Source organism: Scyliorhinus torazame, chromosome 27, assembly GCF_047496885.1.
Source record: "Scyliorhinus torazame isolate Kashiwa2021f chromosome 27, sScyTor2.1, whole genome shotgun sequence".
In the NCBI taxonomy this organism is placed as follows: domain Eukaryota; kingdom Metazoa; phylum Chordata; class Chondrichthyes; order Carcharhiniformes; family Scyliorhinidae; genus Scyliorhinus; species Scyliorhinus torazame.
Window position 1 is genome coordinate 43,420,075 of NC_092733.1, and position 17,786 is coordinate 43,437,860.

Consider the following 17,786-nt stretch of genomic DNA (forward strand, 5'->3'; position numbering starts at 1 on the left):
CAAATCCTTGGAGAGAAATCCAATCAGTCCCATTCCCGTACCAGCCTCCCCGAACAGGTGCCGGAATGTGGCGACTAGGGGCTTTTCACACTAACTTCATTGAAGCCTACTTGTGACAATCAGCGATTTTCATTTCATTTCCTCGTTCTGTTCCCATTTCCCTGGACGGTTATTCCATCGAGTGCACATTCCATTTCCTTTTCGAATTGTCTCTGTTTCCCCCTCACTCACTGACAATGAGATCCAGATCAATACCTGTCGATGTGTTAAAAAGTTCCCACTCACTTTCCCCTCCACATCTGAGCACAAAGATTCAAACCGTGTCCCCTCCTCCTTGTACCGTCAGCAACTCTCTGACCAATGGGAAGAGCTTCTCTTTGTCTGCATGACAGAAACCAGTCACCATCTTCGACACGGCGAGCAACTCTCACCGAAGTTCCTTTGCCCTCGAAAGAATAAGCTCAGATTCCCCATTTACAAAATGAGGACCCAATTCAATTATTCTTTTCCAATTAAGGGGCAATGTAGAATGGCCAATCCACCTACCCTGCACATCTTTGGGGTATGGGGGTGAATCCGCGCAGACACGGGGAGAATGTACCAACCCCACACGGACAGTGACCTGGGGCCGGGGTCAAACCCGGATCCTCAGCGCCGTAGGCATCAGATTCTCCATTCTAAACTTGTACTGAGCTGCATCATTCCTGTAGCTATCCTGGTTAAATCTCCTCTGCCCCCTCTTGGGCGAAATTGTCCGGTATCGGCGCGATGTCCGCAGACTGCCGCCCAAAACGGCGCAAATCAGTCGGGCATCGCGCCGCCCCAAAGGTGCGGAATGCTCCGCATTTGGGGGGCCGAGCCCCAACCTTAAGGGGCTAGGCCCGCGCCGGACGAATTTCTGCCCCACCAGCTGGCGCGGGAATGACATCTCCGGGCGGCGCATGCGTGGGAGCGTTAGCGGCCACTGACGGCATCCCCGCGCCTGCGCAGTGGAGGGAGTCTCTTCCGCCTCCGCCATGGTGGAGACCGTGGCGAAGGCGGAAGGAAAAGAGTGCCCCCACGGCACAGGCCCGCCCGCGGATCGGTGGGCACCGAGCGCGGGCCAGGCCACCGTGGGGGCACCCCCCGGGGCCAGATCGCCCTGCCCCCCCCAGGACCCCGGAGCCCGCCCGCGCCGCCTTGTCCCGCCGGTAAGAGAGGTGGTTTAATCAGGCATTTTAGCAGCGGGACTTCGGCCCATCCGGGCCGGAGAATCGCGCGGGGGGGCCCGCCAACCGGCGCGGCGCGATTCCCGCCCCTGCCGAATATCCGGTGCCGGAGAATTCGGAAACCGGCGGGGGCGGGATTCACGCCAGCCCCCGGCGATTCTCTGACCCGGCGGGGGGTCGGAGAATCTCGCCCAAGAACCCTCACATCCTTCAACATGTTCTTTGCTGATTTTACACATTACACCTCTACTAATGGTTTCATCACGTCCCACTCAATATAAGTGATTGTCTTCAAAGACCATTGCCCACAGACCTCCAAGACCCTCTGTCCCTGAACACTCTTTTGAACTGCACCATAAAGTCTATCTTGACTCTCCCCAACTCTCCTAGAAAAAAGCTTCAGACCTTTCTGTGTGAAATCATCGGCCACTTTCTTGTCCATTTCACCAGCCTATCCATGTGCTGTTAAATAATGGGTATCCTCCTCACTCACTGCCCCATCTCCAGGTTTGCTTTGCTCAGGACGTTTGGAGAGTTATCGTGCCTTTCCAATATTCAAATCATTTCCCAATAGCAGAAAGTGTCCAGGTGGCAGCCCCAACACTGGGGATCATCATTGAATGTCAAAATAACCCATTCATCACCACCCACTGCTCAACCTCCTGAAGTGATTTTATTCTCCAAGCTGACACTGATTTTAAACTCTCAGAACCTTCAATTTGCAAATGGGCCCAGTTTTCCGTGTTTGTGAGTCACATCGATTGCTGCCGGGTGTGTCACGCTGAACCTCAGCCCCTCAGTGTGGAGTGAACTGAGTGAGGAGACTGCGATGGACATCTGCACATGGGACTAAACTGGAGTCAGCCATTCGGCCCTTCCAGCCTGTCCCAGCATTCAATCTGAGCCTGGCAGATTTGCCGGTTGCCTCATCTCCAATCTGCCGTCAGCCCCTCACAAGTCTTGAATCCCTTGTTTCTGAAAATCTCTAACTCAGCCTACAGTCAACTCAAAGAGCCAATCAGTGCTTTCTGGGAGATGGATTTCATAGAGTGACAACACTTTGGGTGGGGGGAGAGGGGGGATGGGTGGGAGGGAGAGATGGGGGATGGTGGGGGGGAGAGTCGGCATGGGTGGGGGGGGGTTGGGGGGTGATGGGTGTGGCGGGAAAGAGGGGGGAAGGGTGGGGGGGATGATGGGTGGGGGGAGAGAGAGGGGGGATGGGTGGGGTGGGGAGAGAGAGGATGGGTGGGGTGGAGGGGAGATGAGGAGGGGGGATGGGTGGGGGGTGGGGGGTTCCGGGTACTGGTCTCGGGAAGGAGCAGAGATTCCCGCTTTCATTTCAGGGATTTGATAGCAGAGCAGTGGGTGAAAGGGAGGTTTTTAATGTTCCAATGGAGACGAGTCAGTGTGGAACATTTCCTAAACTTTATCTTTACAATAAACATCTTGTGCTCATCAGCCGGACAGTCCAAGCCTGTCGACCCGTGTGTGAGTCACCAAGTCCTGAACCAGCGGTGGAGGAGCACAAAGTGTGTTGGTCGAAAGTGTTCTCGTTTACATTGTGACAACAAACTTGTCCCTGGATGGTACAGATTCAACAGGTAAGATGCAGGGGGAAACTTGATTAAACTCATCAGTGTAACTGCAGAGAATTGGTTGAGAGTAAAGGAAAGATCGAGGCTCCTGCAATGGTCCAGACATGGATCTGAAATAAATAAAAATAGTGAATCCAGCCTTGGTTGGGATAATCTTGTCCAATACCATGGATCTTCCCCTGAAAGACAATTCATGACCAGCCACTTTAACTCCCAGGCTCAATAGCTCCTGAATTGAAAAAAAAATAATTGGCCACGCTAAATTTATAAAACAAAAAAAGAGAGGGTTTCAGCCACCAATATGGTCAGTTCGCCAAACTATTTAGAGCCTGCTGCATTCGGGTTAATGGGACTCTTTATAATTCCAAAAGACGGGCCTCGCACGCGTTCAGGAGGATGAATTTCTGACGATCTTCCACCATAATACCTGGGGAAATTAGCCTGGAAGCTGTATCTCCTGCATTCAGCATACTAGCTCCAGTCTTGCAGACTTGCATCAAAGGCTTCTAGCTTACCGAACAGAGGCATCTTGGACTTTATGTCCACATGTTCCTGAATAATATTCATCCGGGGCGGCTGGCGGTTCCACAAACGAGACCGGAGCCTCTTTGTCCTCGTCGCCAGTTTAGTGTTTGAGGAAGCTAGCAGGGATTTATTGAACTATGTACAACATCTAGCCACAGCAGTGGCCAATTCAGCCCCTTTTGGAACAATGAACAGCTCCGGGCCCTGCTTGGGTCGACTATATATTTAGGTATAGCAACCACCAGCTGGGTGGTCTCTGCTCCCTATCAGGGAAGCTCATACTCTTTGTGTCCCACGGGGGTATCAACAGTGGCTGCCCTTAGTCCTCGTCGGGGTGATGACACTCCCAAAACCCATTTCCTCCCACTTCTCCACATGGAGTTCACTTGCTCACACATCCACCCACCTGACCAGTCCATTGATATCTTCCAGGAGTTTACAGCTTTTCTCCTCACTCTCAAACCACAGGAACAATTTCCGTCTCTGCTACAGACATTTAATCATGTCGACAACTTTCAATCCCATTTCTTTGTTACAACACCCTGGGTGAGTGTGTAGTCAGTTACAGTCCCAACATAAGTGAATTGCCCAATAATTTGTGTTTTCCTGACTCCATCTATTCCCAAAGCCCCGTCCCACCCTCCACCTGGACACACACAAGACAGACACACGGTAAGGGGTGGGGAAGAATTAAAACAACAAGAATTGAAGAAAATGTTTGAGATGAATCGCCGCTGCGGCGGTTCTGGTCTCAGGAGGCACCGGTCGTCTCTGAATGCGACTCTCTGGGCAATTGGTTTATATAAGTGATTCCGATCAGTGTCATTCTGACCTCCGACCATCAGATGGAGCTTCAAACTGGAGATTCAGGTCAATGAAATTCTGACCATCAACCACCAGATGAAGATTCATTCAGGGATTTAGGTCAATGTAATTCTGACCTCCGACCACTGAATGGAGCACGCTGATCCCTGAGATATTACTGGAACTTTAAACCTGAGCGTTCTAAACTGTCTTCCTTTTGCATGATCTCTGTGCATGCTGTATTATAAAGAGTGTTCTCATATTGAGCTTTTCCCAGCTATTCAGACAGAGGATTAACGAATCACAGACGTGGAGGAGAAACCGGTCACAATCTTTCACTCCAGACGTTTCTCATCACAGTTTTCACTGCAGTCTGTCTTTTAAAGAGGAGTGCCTTCACAGATCTTATCAGCAGCCTGTTAAATCACAGGGATAGAGAGAACAAAGAGAGAATTGTCCAGCTGCTTCCTGGCTGAAAGTCCTCTTCGAACTGAGGACAAAATGGAGCTCTCCAGATGTCCCTCCTTTCTTCCAGAAGATTCTGAGTGGCTCCACCAATCGTAAGCAACAACAGGAGATAGTCCAGCATTTAAGATTCACCGATTGGCTGCATGCCCAGTCTATCAAACTGACATCATGGCTTCTGCCACAGACCCTAAAAGGGAAGTCCTGGGCCATTAGACCGGGGGCAGTTTTGTTTTGCAGCAGCTAGCAAGGGGATTGTAGATGAAAGGCAAACGGGACAAAATTAAAAAGGAAACGCAGAGCAGATAAATGGTTTACAACAGTATCACAGAATTAACAGTGCCGAAGGAGGCCATTCGGCCCATCGAGTCTGCACCGGCTCTTGGAAAGAGCTCCCTACCCAAGGTCAACACCTCTACCCAATCCCCATAACCCAGTAACCCCACACAACACTAAGGGAAATTTTGGACACGATGGGCAATTTATCATGGCCAATCCACCTAACCTGCACATCTTTGGACTGTGGGAGGAAACCGGAGCACCCGGAGGAAACCCACGCACACAAGGGGAGGATGTGCAGACTCCGCACAGACAGTGACCCAAGCCAGAATCGAACCTGGGACCCTGGAGCTGTGAAACAATTGTGCTATCCACAATGCTACCGTGCTGCCCCTAAAAGGGAAGTCCTGGGCCATTAGACCTGTGGACCTAGTATCCTAATAGTATACCACAAGAACCCAGGAACCCAGTCTGGATCCCTCCAGAATGCCACTGGAAACAACCTTCCGATCTCAATACTAACACGAACCAGAACCCTTTGCTTTCTGGCATTAAGCCAATTGGGATGCAGATTGGCACTTTGGCTGGATCGCATCAGATAGCAACTTCCTGACCCGTCCGTCTTGTTGGACCTTGTCAAAACGCTTGCTAAAACCCATGTAGGTTATATCATGCACGTTATCCTCATCAACCCTCCATGTTACTGCCCCAAACATATAATCAATTTAGTCAAACTAGACTTCGCCGGAACAGATCGGTCCTGACTCTCTTTGATTAATTTATGTCTTTCAAAACCATAGAATCATCGAATTTACAGTCCAGAAGGAGGCCATTTGGTACATCAAATCTGTACCGGCCCATGGAAAAAGCACCACTCCCAAGCCCACAGCTCCACCCTATCCCCGTAACCCAGTCACCCCACCTCAATTTTTTGGACATGTAAGGGCAATTTATCATGGCCAATCCACCTAACCTGCACATCTTTGGACTGTGGGAGGAAACCGGAGCACCCGGAGGAAACCCACGCACACACGGGGAGAACGTGCAGACTCCGCACAGACAGTGACCCAAGCCGGGAATCGAACCTGGGACCCTGGAGCTGTAAAGCAACTGTGCTAACCACTGTGCTTCCGTGCTGCCCCTGGTTGGGCAGCAAGGTAGCATAATGGTTAGCACAATGGCTAAGTCCAAAGATGTGCAGGGGTAAGTGGATTGGCCATGCTAAATTGCCCTTAGTGTTGTAGAGGGCTACTCCACTACTGGGCCGATATCTGGGGTTTGAGTATCTGTGTGTGTCTCTCTCCAGCTGGCACTGAAACTTCAGAGGCCAGGGGATGCCGCACTGGGATACCTCCGCGGGAGAGAGCACTGAATCAAGCCTGCCGTTTATCCCTAACCGGAAGCCTGAGGCTTATATCACACAGATATCCAGACCCCCACCAATGCCCAGGTGATTCTCTCTCTTGCCGGTGGTGCAACACCCACCCGGTTCCTACTTCGCTGGAGTAGCTTTTCCAATAGAGAGAATAGGACACTGCTGTTTATTACCTAACCAGCAGCCTGTCCTGAGTGAACGGGTTCGAATCGTTCAAGATGACCCCAGATTCTCGACCCCGGAATTCAGGTGAGGAATATCTTAACAATGACTTGGTCAGAGATTGCTGGTGAGAGATTGAAGAATTTAAACGACTCCAATTATCAGCAAATCAAGGTTTATTGCAAAACCCAGGTCAAAATCATCAAACAGAAGAAATTATAATAAAATCTTAAGCTCTAACACAAACTAAGTCTATTCAGGAAGTACTATAACGGACACAACTTAAAATCTTATTGTTACACAATTTTAGCAATGGCACAAAACACAAATCAAGCCCCCTGCCCCAAAGCCTCAACCACTATCAAAGTCCCGGGAGTTTCACTCGCTGCTGCAGGGTACTTACAGTCCAGGGCTGCGGCTGGAGCAGGAGGTCAAGTCGAAGGTGGAGAGGTCAAGCCAAGAGCCCCTCAATCGAAACACAGCCCCTTTTATATCCGTTTACCTGGCTTTTTCCTGTGTTCGGCCAGCCCCTTTTGCATTGAATCGGGAAGGTTTAAAGTTCCCGCTGGTCCCGCCCCCTTTGAGCCGGGCAGACCTGTTGACTTCCGGGTTTTCCTCGCAGGTCCGCTCCTTCCAGCCAGGCAGACCTGTCCCGATTTGAATTTGGCGCCGACTCTGCCCCCTCCACCCAGTGAGTTCCTGCCGGTGGCTTCTGTCAAGATTGGAGTACCTCCCCCAGGTCCGCCTCCAACTTGGGTTTTTCTACCGTTTATCTTCAAGGGCTTTTCCAGCGCAATATACTGAGCCCAGACGGTCTGCTTTTTGGGATAACGAGGTTAAGCTCTCTTGTGAAGATTTTCAAAGTCTTCCATCTGCTCCGGAGATCGCTGCTATTCTCACCTCGCTATGTTGATGGGGTATTTATATTACCATGCCCCTTTGTCTGTGTTTTAATCTTATCTAGTTGTCTGGCTCCTTCTTCCTTGTAGCTCCTGGGGGGGGGGGGGGGGGGGTTGTAAGTATCCATACACATACCCAGCTCAGCAGGCCAAGCCTGCTGGGAAATTTGGTTATGTTCCAGTCTCTGGATTTTACTCTTGAACAGACCAAAAAGGGCCGAATTGCCCGAAAACCTTACAGTGTCCAAAAAAAAGTAATGATGTGGAGATACCGCCGTTGGACTGGGGTGAGCACAGTAAGAAGTCTTACAACACCAGGTTAAAGTCCAACAGGTTTGTTTCGAATCACTAGCTTTCGGAGCACTGCTCCTTCCTCAGGTGAATGAAGAGGTTCCAGAAACTTATATATAGACAGATTCAAAAACAGTAAGGTAAGGTGGGGTTACGGGGATAGGGTGGAAGTGTGGGGATAGGGTGGAGGTGTGAGGTTAGGTAGGGTGCTCTTTCCAAGGACCGGTGCGGACTCGATGGGCCGAATGGGTCCTTCAGCACTGTAAATTCTGTGATCATAATATATAAACCATGATTAATATAATTTTATACAATTATTCCCCATAATGTACCCATCACAGACGTTAGACGGAGTGGTCTGTAATTAGTCACACTGTCTCTTCATCCTGTTTTTGTTATTAGTCCTGCAGATCTCCAGCTCCACACCTATAGCCACGGTCAATGGGTGAAGATGCTTTGAGTCCTGGTTACATCTTCCCTTGTTTTCCTCAACAGCCCGGGAGACATTTTGTCTCTGTCTGGTATAAGGATCCGGCCAAAAACCTTTGTCTGTTCTGTGTTTCTTTTGTAATTCCTGTCCTGCTGACTGCCTTTAATCTACAGTCCACTTCTTAGCTGCTGCAAAACTGGGATTTATGCTTAAGCTCCAGACTTTAGGCGTACCAAACCACCCCTGGTCTAATCAAGTTGCCCAGGACTCCCCCTTTATGCTGTGTGGCAGAGCCCATGATGTCAGTCTGATAACCTTGTAAGCAGCCAATCTGTGTGTCTGAAATTCTGAGACTTTGCCTGTTTTCGCTTGTGATTGGTTGAGCCATTCGGAACATTTCGGAAGAAATGCGGGCCATGTGAAGAGCTCCATCTTGTCCTGACTTTTGTGAAGAGATTCAGCCAGCAGCTTGAAGGCACTCTCTCCCAGCCAGACGTGCGGAAGGCACTCCTATTTAGAAGATTGCAGACAGGAGTCAGACCTGTGAAGGAGCTGCTGGTTTTAAAGGCTGTGACTTCAGTTACTGAGCAGGTCTGTAACAGTTTAGTTCTCTGTCTGAATGGCTGGGGGAAACGCAACCTGAGGATTCTCTGCATGATGCAGGTCGAAACTCTGCACCGAGATCGGTCAAACAGACAAAGGCAGACTGGACATAAAGTCTGCTGTAATTTCTCAGGTATAAAGCTCCAGTCGTATCTCAAGGAGACAGAGATTCCACCTGGTGGTCAAAGGATAGAATTACACTGACCAAAATCTCCTGTGTAAGGCTCCATCTAGTGGTCAAAGGATGGAATTGCACCGACTTGAATCGCCTGTGCAAATCAATTCCCAGAGGGGTGCATTCAGAGAAGACCGGTGCCTACAGAGGTCACAACCCCAGCAGTGAAGAACCTCAAATCGCGCAGCTCCTTAATTTTTGAACCTTTCCTACCCCCCTTACTGTGTACCTGTCTTGTGTGTGTCTGGGTGGAGGGTGGGACGGGGTTTTGTGAATTGGTGACTAGCAGACAGTAGTTACGTTGTTTCCATTATATGTTCTTCTTTTCTCTTGTCATAATAAACAGTTAGTTACTATTTTACCAATAAACCTGGTGCCCGTAACTCGTTATCGCAGTCAAGGGTTAACAAACTCAAGGAAACACATGAATTATTGAGTAATTCACTCCGGGATCTGTGGGGGAACTGACTGTGCACCCACCCAGGGTGTCATAACACTGGGGACATGTCCACTTTCCAGGGTGCTAAACACGGTAATATTCCCTCCCCTGCTGAGTTTATCCCACTGCACATTTCACACACGTCCTCCTGAATACAATGTGAAATGGAAACACAACATGCTGCAAATACTCAGCAGCTCAGTCAGCTTCTGTGGAGAGAATCAGAGTTACTGTTTGGAGTTGTGATAACTCCTCTGTCCTGACGATGGGTCATCACAAACAGAAAGGTTAATTCTGTTTCTCTCCACACAGGCTGCCTGACCAGCTGAGTAATTCCTGCTTCATTTTATTGTGATTTCCCCAGTCCAGCGACTGACTCTGTGATTGTTCTTTCAGTCCTGGTGGATCGACCATTCCTGAGGCTGTTGTTCCAGTCAATCACTGCTCCACAAGCGCCCCGGGCTGGTTACGTGGTAATTTCAGACTCTATTATCTCAGATTTCCATTGACTGTCCAACATATTCACACTGGATACACTTTTCACTCTTTCTATCCCTCGTTTCAGGTAGGCATCCCACTCCGGGTGATGGGGAGGTGAAGAGGCAAGTTTGTTTTCACTGGAGTGGAAATAGTTGTCGCTGGTCTCAGGACATAAAGATCAAACGCTGCAGGAATTACTTTGTTTATTACTTGAAGAAGTCTCCTGTCTGTCACCTCGCTTACTGCACAGGTACATTGGGGTTTTTAAATGGAGTAAACGGGTAATTCTGGGATGTCCCAGGTCAGCAGCAGCAATGACAAAGTTACATCAGAGCCTCGCTGCTGGAAGGGACTGAAACCCAAAGTGTAATTTCCAGCGACGGGAACTGAATCAGACACTCTGATAGCTCCTTTGTAACCCTTTCCCAACTCACTCACCTTGCTGCAGTCGGAGGGGAAACGTTCAAATCAATTCGGAAGGATGTGAGAACTGGACACTTGGATAATGATGATCTGATTGGACACAGTCGACATGGGTTAATGTGGGGAAAGATGTTGGACGAACATGTTGGGGGTTTTGAGGATGTTACTAACAGAATTGATAAAGGGGAATGTAGAGTTCCTGTATTTTCAGAAAGCTTTTGATCAACTCACCAACAGGAGGTTGGTCAACAAAGTAAAGCAATGGGATAGGAGACAAGATACTGACACAGACTAAGGACTGGTTAACAGGCAGAGTCGGGATTATGGGGAGAAGGCAGGAGAATGGGATGAGAAAAATAACAGCCATGATTGAATGGCGAAGCAGACTCGATGGGCCGAGTGGCTTAATTCTGCTCCTATGTCTTATGGCCCTTCAGCCCATCGTGCCTGCATCAGTCAAAATTAACCCCTAACCATTCTAATCCCATTTCCCAGCACTTGGCCCATAGTTTGCCCTGGGACTGCAAGTGCTCATCTAAATACTTCTTAATGTTCTGAGGGTCTCTGCCTCCACCCCCCTTTCAGGCAGCGAGTTCCAGACTCCCAACCCCCTTCTGGGGAAAAAGGTTTCTCCTCAAACCCCCTCGAACCCTCCTGCCCCTTACCGTAAATCTCTGCCCCCTGGTCACTGATCCCTCCACCGAGGGGTAAGGTGTCTTCCTGCCCACTCTATCTGTGTGCCTCATAATTTTATACATCTCAATCATGTCCCCCTCAGTCTCCTCTGCTCCAAGGAAAACAACCCCAGTCTATCCAATCTCTCTTCATAACTAAACCTCTCCAGCCCAGGCAACATCCTGGTAAATCTCCTCTGCACCCTGTCCAGTGGCTATCACATCCTTCCTGTAATGTGGATTCCAGAACTGCACACAATACTCTAGCAGTGGCCTAACCGACGTTTTATACAGTTCCAGCATCACCTCCCTGTTCCTAAAATCACTGCCTCGGCTAATAAAGGCCATTGGCCTTCTTAACCACTGTATCCACCTGCTCTGCTACCTTCAGGGACGGGTGTCCATGCACACCAAGGCCCCTCTGATCCTCGGGGCTTCCCAGGGTCCAGCCGTTTACCATGTAATCCTTTGCCTTGTTTGTCCTGTCCAAGTGCATCACCTCACACTTATCCGCATTGAATTCCATTTGCCACTGGTCAGCCCATATGACCAGCCCGTCTATATCCTCCTCACTATTTATCACCCGCCAATTTTCATATCATTCACAAACTTACTGATCAACCTCTCCTCATAGGAAAACCCCTCCATACTCAGGATGAACTGAGTGACTATCAAATCCTTGGAGAGAAATCCAATCAGTCCCATTCCCGTACCAGCCTCCCCGAACAGGTGCCGGAATGTGGCGACTAGGGGCTTTTCACACTAACTTCATTGAAGCCTACTTGTGACAATCAGCGATTTTCATTTCATTTCCTCGTTCTGTTCCCATTTCCCTGGACGGTTATTCCATCGAGTGCACATTCCATTTCCTTTTCGAATTGTCTCTGTTTCCCCCTCACTCACTGACAATGAGATCCAGATCAATACCTGTCGATGTGTTAAAAAGTTCCCACTCACTTTCCCCTCCACATCTGAGCACAAAGATTCAAACCGTGTCCCCTCCTCCTTGTACCGTCAGCAACTCTCTGACCAATGGGAAGAGCTTCTCTTTGTCTGCATGATAGAAACCAGTCACCATCTTCGACACGGCGAGCAACTCTCACCGAAGTTCCTTTGCCCTCGAAAGAATAAGCTCAGATTCCCCATTTACAAAATGAGTACCCAATTCAATTATTCTTTTCCAATTAAGGGGCAATGTAGAATGGCCAATCCACCTACCCTGCACAACTTTGGGGTATGGGGGTGAATCCGCGCAGACACGGGGAGAATGTACAAACCCCACACGGACAGTGACCTGGGGCCGGGGTCAATCCCGGATCCTCAGCGCCGTAGGCATCAGATTCTCCATTCTAAACTTGTACTGAGCTCCATCATTCCTGTAGCTATCCTGGTTAAATCTCCTCTGCCCCCTCTTGGGCGAAATTCTCCGGTATCGGCGCGATGTCCGCAGACTGGCGCCCAAAACGGCGCAAATCAGTCGGGCATCGTGCCGCCCCAAAGGTGCGGAATGCTCCGCATTTGGGGGGCCGAGCCCCAACCTTAAGGGGCTAGGCCCGCGCCGGGCGAATTTCCGCCCACCAGCTGGCGGAAAAGGCCTTTGGTGCCCCGCCAGCTGGCGCGGGAATGACATCTCCGGGCGGCGCATGCGCGGGAGCGTTAGCGGCCACTGACGGCATCCCCGCGCCTGCGCAGTGGAGGGAGTCTCATTCGCCTCCGCAACTCTCCTAGAAAAAAGCTTCAGACCTTTCTGTGTGAAATCATCGGCCACTTTCTTGTCCATTTCACCAGCCTATCCATGTGCTGTTAAATAATGGGTATCCTCCTCACTCACTGCCCCATCTCCAGGTTTGCTTTGCTCAGGACGTTTGGAGAGTTATCTTGACTTTCCAATATTCAAATCATTTCCCAATAGCAGAAAGTGTCCAGGTGGCAGCCCCAACACTGGGGATCATCATTGAATGTCAAAATAACCCATTCATCACCACCCACTGCTCAACCTCCTGAAGTGATTTTATTCTCCAAGCTGACACTGATTTTAAACTCTCAGAACCTTCAATTTGCAAATGGGCCCAGTTTTCCGTGTTTGTGAGTCACATCGATTGCTGCCGGGTGTGTCACGCTGAACCTCAGCCCCTCAGTGTGGAGTGAACTGAGTGAGGAGACTGCGATGGACATCTGCACATGGGACTAAACTGGAGTCAGCCATTCGGCCCTTCCAGCCTGTCCCAGCATTCAATCTGAGCCTGGCAGATTTGCCGGTTGCCTCATCTCCAATCTGCCGTCAGCCCCTCACAAGTCTTGAATCCCTTGTTTCTGAAAATCTCTAACTCAGCCTACAGTCAACTCAAAGAGCCAATCAGTGCTTTCTGGGAGATGGATTTCATAGAGTGACAACACTTTGGGTGGGGGGAGAGGGGGGATGGGTGGGAGGGAGAGATGGGGGATGGTGGGGGGGAGAGTCGGCATGGGTGGGGGGGGTTGGGGGGTGATGGGTGTGGCGGGGAAGAGGGGGGAAGGGTGGGGGGGATGATGGGTGGGGGGAGAGAGAGGGGGGGTGGGTGGGGTGGGGAGAGAGAGGATGGGTGGGGTGGAGGGGAGATGAGGAGGGGGGATGGGTGGGGGGTGGGGGGTTCCGGGTACTGGTCTCGGGAAGGAGCAGAGATTCCCGCTTTCATTTCAGGGATTTGATAGCAGAGCAGTGGGTGAAAGGGAGGTTTTTAATGTTTCAATGGAGACGAGTCAGTGTGGAACATTTCCTAAACTTTATCTTTACAATAAACATCTTGTGCTCATCAGCCGGACAGTCCAAGCCTGTCGACCCGTGTGTGAGTCACCAAGTCCTGAACCAGCGGTGGAGGAGCACAAAGTGTGTTGGTCGAAAGTGTTCTCGTTTACATTGTGACAACAAACTTGTCCCTGGATGGTACAGATTCAACAGGTAAGATGCAGGGGGAAACTTGATTAAACTCATCAGTGTAACTGCAGAGAATTGGTTGAGAGTAAAGGAAAGATCGAGGCTCCTGCAGTGGTCCAGACATGGATCTGAAATAAATAAAAATAGTGAATCCAGCCTTGGTTGGGAGAATCTTGTCCAATACCGTGGATCTTCCCCTGAAAGACAATTCATGACCAGCCACTTTAACTCCCAGGCTCAATAGCTCCTGAATTGAAAAAAAAATAATTGGCCACGCTAAATTTATAAAACAAAAAAAGAGAGGGTTTCAGCCACCAATATGGTCAGTTCGCCAAACTATTTAGAGCCTGCTGCATTCGGGTTAATGGGACTCTTTATAATTCCAAAAGACGAGCCTCGCACGCGTTCAGGAGGATGAATTTCTGACGATCTTCCACCATAATACCTGGGGAAATTAGCCTGGAAGCTGTATCTCCTGCATTCAGCATACTAGCTCCAGTCTTGCAGACTTGCATCAAAGGCTTCTAGCTTACCGAACAGAGGCATCTTGGACTTTATGTCCACATGTTCCTGAATAATATTCATCCGGGGCGGCTGGCGGTTCCACAAACGAGACCGGAGCCTCTTTGTCCTCGTCGCCAGTATAGTGTTTGAGGAAGCTAGCAGGGATTTATTGAACTATGTACAACATCTAGCCACAGCAGTAACCCTCTCCCAATTCAGCCCCTTTTGGGACAATGAACAGCTCCGGGCCCTGCCTTGGTCAACTATATATATAGGTATAGCAACCGCCAGCTGGGTGTTCTCTGCTCCCTATCAGGGAAGCTCATACTCTTTGTGTCCCACGGGGGTATCAACAGTGGCTGCCCTTAGTCCTCGCCGGGGTGATGACACTCCCAAAATCCATTTCCTCCCACTTCTCCACATGGAGTTCACTTGCTCACACATCCACCCACCTGACCAGTCCATTGATATCTTCCAGGAGTTTACAGCTTTTCTCCTCACTCTCAAACCACAGGAACAATTTCCGTCTCTGCTACAGACATTTAATCATGTCGACAACTTTCAATCCCATTTCTTTGTTACAACACCCTGGGTGAGTGTGTAGTCAGTTGCAGTCCCAACATAAGTGAATTGCCTAATAATTTGTGTTTTCCTGACTCCATCTATTCCCAAAGCCCCGTCCCACCCTCCACCTGGACACACACAAGACAGACACACGGTAAGGGGTGGGGAAGAATTAAAACAACAAGAATTGAAGAAAATGTTTGAGATGAATCTCCGCTGCGGCGGTTCTGGTCTCAGGAGGCACCGGTCGTCTCTGAATGCGACTCTCTGGGGAATTGGTTTATATAAGTGATTCCGATCAGTGTCATTCTGACCTCCGACCATCAGATGGAGATTCAAACTGGAGATTCAGGTCAATGAAATTCTGACCATCAACCACCGGATGAAGCTTCATTCAGGGATTTAGGTCAATGTAATTCTGACCTCCGACCACTGAATGGAGCACGCTGATCCCTGAGATATTACTGGAACTTTAAACCTGAGCGTTCTAAACTGTCTTCCTTTTGCATGATCTCTGTGCATGCTGTATTATAAAGAGTGTTCTCATATTGAGCTTTACCCAGCTATTCAGACAGAGGATTAACGAATCACAGACGTGGAGGAGAAACCGGTCACAATCTTTCACTCCAGACGTTTCTCATCACAGTTTTCACTGCAGTCTGTCTTTTAAAGAGGAGTGCCTTCACAGATCTGATCAGCAGCCTGTTAAATCACAGGGATAGAGAGAACAAAGAGAGAATTGTCCAGCTGCTTCCTGGCTGAAAGTCCTCTTCGAACTGAGGACAAAATGGAGCTCTCCCGATGTCCCTCCTTTCTTCCAGAAGATTCTGAGTGGCTCCACCAATCGTAAGCAACAACAGGAGATAGTCCAGCATTTCAGATTCACCGATTGGCTGCATGCCCAGTCTATCAAACTGACATCATGGCTTCTGCCACAGACCCTAAAAGGGAAGTCCTGGGCCATTAGACCGGGGGCAGTTTTCTTTTGCAGCAGCTAGCAAGGGGATTGTAGATGAAAGGCAAACGGGACAAAATTAAAAAGGAAACGCAGAGCAGATAAATGGTTTACAACAGTATCATAGAATTAACAGTGCCGAAGGAGGCCATTCGGCCCATCGAGTCTGCACCGGCTCTTGGAAAGAGCTCCCTACCCAAGGTTCACCTTCACCCAATCCCCATAACCCAGTAACCCCACACAACATTAAGGGAAATTTTGGACACGATGGGCAATTTATCATGGCCAATCCACCTAACCTGCACATCTTTGGACTGTGGGAGGAAACCGGAGCACCCGGAGGAAACCCATGCACACACGGGGAGAACGTGCAGACTCCGCACAGACAGTGACCCAAGCCGGGAATCGAACCTGGGACCCTGGAGCTGTAAAGCAACTGTGCTAACCACTGTGCTACCGTGCTGCCCCTGGTTGGGCATCAAGGTAGCATAATGGTTAGCACAATGGCTAAGTCCAAAGATGTGCAGGGGTAAGTGTATTGGCCATGCTAAATTGCCCTTAGTGTTGTAGAGGGCTACTCCACTACTGGGCCGATATCTGGGGTTTGAGTATCTGTGTGTGTCTCTCTCCAGCTGGCACTGAAACTTCAGAGACCAGGGGATGCCGCACTGGGACACCTCCACGGGAGAGAGCACTGAATCAAGCCTGCCGTTTATCCCTAACCGGAAGCCTGAGGCTTATATCGCACAGATCTCCAGACCCCCACCAATGCCCAGGTGATTCTCACTCTTGCCGGTGGTGCAACACCCACCCGGTTCCTACTTCGCTGGAGTAGCTTTCCCAAGAGAGAGAATAGGACACTGCTGTTTATTACCTAACCAGCAGCCTGTCCTGAGTGAACGGGTTCGAATCGTTCAAGATGACCCTAGATTCTCGACCCCGGAATTAAGGTGAGGAATATCTTAACAATGACTTGGTCAGAGATTGCTGGTGAGAGATTGAAGAATTTAAACGACTCCAATTATCAGCAAATCGAGGTTTATTGCAAAACCCAGGTCAAAATCATCAAACAGAAGAAATTATAATAAAATCTTAAGCTCTAACACAAACTATGTCTATTCAGGAAGTACTATAACGGACACAACGTAAAATCTTATTGTTACACAATTTTAGCAATGGTACAAAACACAAATCAAGCCCCCTGCCCCAAAGCCTCAACCACTATCAAAGTCCCGGGAGTTTCGCTCGCTGCTGCAGGGTACTTACAGTCCAGGGCTACGGCTGGAGCAGGAGGTCAAGTCGAAGGTGGAGAGGTCAAGCCAAGAGCCCCTCAATCGAAACACAGCCCCTCTTATATCCGTTTACCTGGCTTCTTCCTGTGTTCGGCCAGCCCCTTTTGCATTGAATCGGGAAGGTTTAAAGTTCCCGTTGGTCCCGCCCCCTTTGAGCCGGTCAGACCTGTCGACTTCCGGGTTTTCCTCGCATTTGCATTGTATCGGTCCAAGTTTAAAGTTCCCGCTGGTCCCGCCCCCTTTGAGCCGGACAGACCTGTTGACTTCCGGGTTTTCCTCGCAGGTCCGCTCCTTCCAGCCAGGCAGACCTGTCCTGATTTGAATTTGGCGCCGACTCTGCCCCCTCCACCCAGTGAGTTCCTGCCAGTGGCTTCTGTCAAGATTGGAGTACCTCCCCCAGGTCCGCCTCCAACTTGGGTTTTTCTACCGTTTATCTTCAAGGGCTTTTCCAGCGCAATATACTGAGCCCAGACAGTCTGCTTTTTGGGATAACGAGGTTAAGCTCTCTTGTGAAGATTTTCAAAGTCTTCCATCTGCTCAAACCATTACAAGGGGACATAAATTTAAGGTGAAAGGTGGAAGATATAGGAGGGATATCAGAGGTAGGTTCTTTACCCAGAGAGTAGTGGGGGCATGGAATGCACTGCCTGTGGAAGTAGTTGAGTCGGAAACATTAGGGACCTTCAAGCAGCTATTGGATAGGTACATGGATTACGGTTAAATGATATAG

At 49.6% G+C, this 17,786-nt stretch overlaps 1 protein-coding gene across 1 annotated transcript in view; it reads left to right on the forward strand.

Moving 5' to 3' along the window:
- Window positions 1-17,786, forward strand: part of LOC140403373 (uncharacterized) — a 201,595-nt gene that overhangs the window by 115,703 nt on the left and 68,106 nt on the right. The window contains exons 21-24 of the mRNA XM_072491293.1: window positions 2,668-2,809; window positions 9,647-9,723; window positions 9,816-9,980; window positions 13,624-13,765. Coding sequence (XP_072347394.1) covers window positions 2,668-2,809; window positions 9,647-9,723; window positions 9,816-9,980; window positions 13,624-13,765 — 526 coding nt within the window. The remainder of the gene's footprint in view (window positions 1-2,667; window positions 2,810-9,646; window positions 9,724-9,815; window positions 9,981-13,623; window positions 13,766-17,786) is intronic.